Source organism: Babylonia areolata, chromosome 5 (assembly GCF_041734735.1).
Source record: "Babylonia areolata isolate BAREFJ2019XMU chromosome 5, ASM4173473v1, whole genome shotgun sequence".
In the NCBI taxonomy this organism is placed as follows: domain Eukaryota; kingdom Metazoa; phylum Mollusca; class Gastropoda; order Neogastropoda; family Buccinidae; genus Babylonia; species Babylonia areolata.
Genome location: NC_134880.1, coordinates 42,561,392 through 42,566,856, shown reverse-complemented (window position 1 = coordinate 42,566,856; position 5,465 = coordinate 42,561,392). Strand labels below are relative to the sequence as shown.

Sequence of the window (5,465 nt, the reverse complement as noted above, 5' to 3'; positions counted from 1 at the left end):
CTGAATGTATTTGAAAAAAACAAACAAACAGAAAACAACAACAAACAAACATACAAAGCAATAAAGGAAACCATAAACTCTTCAACAACTTTCTCAAACAAATAGTGCTCAACGCATGCATGAACATTTCCAACTTTAATGATGAATAAATCATCCTTGTTTGACAGGGCAAAGACTACATCAGCTGCACTTGCAAAGAAGTGGCAAGAAACCACCTTGTATACAAACTGGTTTATAAAATATAATAAATATGGCAACAGATTAAATAGTTTTCATTTTAAACACACAACACGGAAAAAAAAACAACCCAATGGCAGTCTACATGTATAGATCTAAAGAGAGAAAAACAAACCGCAAAATAGGAATTATAAGGAAAAAAACACCCAACACAGAAGCACAGTTGCTGATAAAATTTTTGCCTGGTTTGAGATTTTCATAGCAAAGAAAATGCATAAATATCAAACTGCTTGGTAGTCATGGCAAACAAAAGACAAAAACTAACAAACACAACAACAACAAAAATGGGGGGGTGGGGAAGAGGGGGGTGGGGGTGGAGGATAAAAGGAAAACCAGTTGCAAGCAGAATCCAAATGTTGGCAGTAATGTCAAGCCATACAATATTTGTTTCCTTCCTAGGCAGTGTGTGAACAAAAATTCACTATGGCCACTAGTATTTTTTTTTTTTTTCACGGTTATCATTCATCCTTTGAATGCTCACAAGACAAACATTTGAATATATGTATACTTACTTCACTTCCTGACGGTGGTGTTTTTTTGTGTTTTTTTAAAAATAAACATGCACACTGATGTGCTTAACACTAAATCTGAGACTGAAATGAACATTCACATTTATGCGCTTCAGATTAAATCTGAGAAGGAACCAGACAGAACAGGAGACATATTTTTAGCAATCAAACTAACTGACAATCCAAGCTGATGGAAATAAAAAGGAACAGTTAAGCACACTGGGGGAGTACATAGCACACTGTGTGAACATGTTCATACTGAGGAGTCAAAAAAAGCATCCACAATGGGGAGATGAATACTGAAGCTCACAATTGCTGAAAAGTATGACACTGTATACCATCAAAGTAGGTGTTGTTGCTGTTTAGAGTTGTATTTTAATAACATTTTATCAACAGGATGATCACAGAATTATACCTTAAACTTGAGGAGATACAGAATTTTTTTTAATCTGAGTTTGTGTGTGCGGGTTGTGGGGGAGGGGTATGGTGTAGAGAAACAGAGAACAAACAAGCAAGAGAGCAAGCAAGCTCTGCTCATGTATGTATGTGTGATTTTGCTTAATATATTTAATGTCTCAAGAACAGGTTGCATAATGAACAACTCTGGAGTGATATGTATCACTCTTAAGCTTAAAATTCATAATAAACAGAGACACTGACCACACTGAAACAAGCAAAAGAAGGTTCAACTAACAGCACTGAAACAAGCAGCACTCAGTCTTAACTGGCAATGATTTAGCAAAATATATATATAAACAAACAAATAAATTATATCACAATGCAGGCTGGCAGTCAGCAGTATGTACTACTGCACTACATCTGCTAAAATATACAGACAAACCGTGCATGACTAATACACATCATTGAAACACATGCCATTGCCATAAACTCTTGGCAATGCTAATCTCGGTCATCTGCATCTGCCACTCACCCTGGGCCAAAACAGTCAAAGAGAGATGGTCCCTTCATTGCTGTCTTACATGCCAGAGTGCACAACTGGCAGTAAGTAATGCAGTAACTCACCAGTCACATGATACACATAATCCACTGTATAACTACAAAGTGGAGGATAGAAACGTATAACAGATCAAGGCATCCACAGTCTTCCTCATAGCACTTTTGGGCACAAAATGTTGTGGGGGGGGGGGGGGGGGGGGGGGGGGGGGGGGGGGGGAGGGGGAGTGGGGGGGCAATACAGAATCTGGTAGTGGTCATTGGGCTCTCTGTTGAGGGTGTTAAGGCTTTGGATGTGTCGGGTGGTGGTGGTGGCGGTGGTCCTACTTGGGACTTCGCACTGTGTCCAGGATCTTGTTGAGCTTGTCAATCTCGTAGGATTGTCGCTGTTCGGCGGTCATCGGTGGATGACCTTTCTTTTCCTGCAGATGGACAGAACATAAATGAATTAACTTGATTCACATACGGCGCGCAAAAATTTCCTCGTGTTGATTGTGTGTTCACGGCATCACGCAACCACAAACACACAAAAACAAGAAACAATGAAACTGCAATTTTTTTTAAGGGGTGGTGATGGGAGGTGGGATGGAAGGTGTGTTGGGGGGAACAAGGCTGTCCTTCAGTCCGATCATGTAAATATTTAATTTTCCATGAATATCTTTTCGTGTGTGTTTGTTCATGTGTACCTGAGAGAGAGGAGAGAGAGGGAGAGAGAGAGAGAGTGTGTGTGTGTGTGAAAGCGTGAAAAGGAACAGAGGTGAACATGGTATGAAAACTACTTTCTATTCTGATGCAGAATTTGTCTCATATAATGATTTTAATTTCGCCACTTTCTTTGACATCTAGTTGTTGTTCTTTTCGACAAGATAGGGTGATAAAATTTTGCACATTAATCATTCTAACAGAGGATCAAAGAAAATGGAACACATGACAAAATTATGTTGAAAACTAAAAAACAAAGAAATAACTTGTTAGTTATGTTTCTGGCACAACAAAAACAATGATTACTTAACAAATAGTAAAGAGTGGTAACTCTCTCCATTCACAAGGTACACAATTTCAAGTCAATACTGCTTACGCTACCGAGTCAGCCAGCACACAGGTAAATAAAAGGCACATTGGAACAAACCCACACACTTCTTTATAAAAAAAAAAAAAAAAACACCGGGCCTGTCCTTATACCAATCATCTGACGTGCGCATAGCAGCAAAGACAGAAGAAATGTGCAAACACAAATAAGCTTTTATTCAAGACTGGCATAGCCTCTTTAATCCTGAACAAGCCACACAGAACACGTGGACAATACAGAACAAACACATGGTTGCCTTGGTGGTTTTTCAACTGGAAATGAACAAACAATTGGCATGGAGATGAGATAATTAACAAATAGTAAAGAGTGGTAACTCTCTCCAATCACAAGGTACACAACAAAATGATGACTTACCTTTGGCACTTTCCTCAGGTTGGGTGACAACTTCAAGCTGGTGACATTACCCCTGCAACACAAACACAAGAGTTTCAGTTTCATATTCTCATGGAGGCTTCACTGCATTTGGGCAAATCCATATATACTACACCACATCTGCTAGGCAGATGCCTGACCATCAGCATAATCCAATGCTCCAAGTCAGGCCTTCAGAGCAGGATTATATATTTGTGTAACTATCAAAGTATTCTTTCCACAGAAATTTGCCAGAGGACAATGCTTATGTTACTATGTGTTCTTTTTCAGTGCACCATGTGCATGCTGTACACGGGACCTCCGTTCATTGTCTCGTCTGAATGACTAGATGCTCATTTTGATTTTCCAGTTACCCCTGAAAACAGAGTATGGCTGCCTACATGGCGGGGTAAAAACAGTCATACATGTAAAAGCCCACTCGTATACATATGAGTGAACGTGGGAGTTGCAGCCCATGAACGAAGAAGAAGAAGATTTTCCAGTCAAACTTGAGAGAAAGGGTGAAACTGGAATTTGAATCCAGATGCTCACAGACACTTAATATCAGAAAAGCATCTTAACCATTCTGCCACCCTCCTCCCTGATAACATGAAAGCATAATAATGACAACCGGTTACATTTGGGAGAAATGGTCTTGCTGCTGTGTAGTACTTTTGAGGCAAAAACGACTTGAGTGCTTTTAATAAAATAGACATGACCTGTCAAACTAATTTCCTCTGGTTTAAAAGTACTGAAAACATCAGTAACTATATGTTTTGCTTTTCAGAAGTGTACATGTGTACACACATACATTCTCACACACTCATACTTACACATACACACTTACACACTGATGCATACAAAGATTCACACAAACAAACACAAACACACACACACATACACAGATGAAAAAGTCAGCTTTTATGAAGATTTAAGAAAATACAAATTCACTGTTGAAAATAAAATGCCTTACCAGAGAAAGGCAGATTCCAGCATGTCATCACCAACACTGATTGTGGGACAATAAGGGTTAAGATAAATTCATAGATGAGAAAAAAACAACAACAAAACACACACACACACACACACACACACACACAAATAACCACCCACAAACATATCCTCTCCAAAAGGTGCAGAGCTCACCTGTCATCACCAACGATGATGATGGGATAGCAAGGGTTAAACTCCACATTGGTCAGTTTGGTCTTCTTTTTCTGGGCCACCATCTGTTCACACAGTGGCTCGTACTTGTTGGCGTTGAGGTCATAGATGTACACCTGGAACAAGGGGTGAGGGGTGTCGATGTGAAATCTGTGTAAGCACAAAGCTGCTTCATCCCTGCAGTGCTGGATGCTCATTCCTCAGTCTCTGAGCTGTGTTGCAGTCAGGGTTATTCATTTCTTTCTGTTATGGTGGTAAACCGTGTTCATTTTTGACTCACTTGTGTAAACAAAGTGAGTCTATGTTTTAACCCGGTGTTCGGTTGTCTGTGTGTGTGTGTGTGTGTGTGTGTGTGTGTGTGTCTGTGTGTCCGTTGTTAACTTTAACATTGACATTTTCTCTGCAAATACTTTGTCAGTTGACACCAAATTTGGCATAAAAATAGGAAAAATTCAGTTCTTTCCAGTCATCTTGTTTAAAACAATATTGCACCTCTGGGATGGGCACAAAAAAAAAGAAGCCTTATTATATGCAAACTGCATTTACTGTTATATTTATATTTTTTGTATTCTCTAAACTTGGCACTTTGATCTGATATTCTGACCCAACAACAAGAGCAGTCATTATTATCACTTTTTGTTAAAACAGGAACTTCTTTTGCTAAGCATGGAAGTTTTATTTATTTTGCAAACGTTTTGGTGCAGATAGTAAAAAAGGGAAATTACTCTGTAATTAATGGTAGGGGACTTAATTCGCTTTAAACTGATCTTTCTCATCTTCAACATTACATTTTGAAATTATACTCGATATATAAAAAGCTTGGATTTTTTTTTAAAGTGTATCACAAGTGAGTCTTGAAGGCCTTGCCTCTCTTGTTTTTTTTTTTAGTGTTTCACTCTGCATATCATGCTGACATTTATTCATTGCTCACTTTGTGTTGCAATGAAACTGAAATTCCACCCTCCATCTACTCTGTTTCCCCCAAGTCACCCATTGACAACCCCCTTCTTTCAAAAAAATAATATTCAAATGTCAAAATGAATGAATATTAAAAAAAAAATGTCTAAAGTCACCAGTATGTGTGATGGGACATAAAACAAAGTTCCTCTTGTTGAAACTGATTTACGTTATTCTTGTGAGCATACTTATTTCAATCTGCG

The 5,465-nt window shown here is 38.6% G+C and overlaps 1 protein-coding gene across 1 annotated transcript in view; it reads right to left on the bottom strand.

Annotated features, from left to right (window-relative positions):
• Positions 1 to 122: 122 nt before the first annotated feature.
• Positions 123 to 5,465, bottom strand: part of LOC143282075 (dynein intermediate chain 2, ciliary-like) — a 32,127-nt gene continuing 26,784 nt past the window's right edge. The window contains exons 18-20 of the mRNA XM_076587536.1: positions 4,288 to 4,421; positions 3,145 to 3,196; positions 123 to 2,122 (exon numbers count right to left, since the gene is read on the bottom strand). Of these exons, the coding sequence (XP_076443651.1) occupies positions 2,024 to 2,122; positions 3,145 to 3,196; positions 4,288 to 4,421 (285 nt within the window). The 3' untranslated portion in view covers positions 123 to 2,023. The remainder of the gene's footprint in view (positions 2,123 to 3,144; positions 3,197 to 4,287; positions 4,422 to 5,465) is intronic.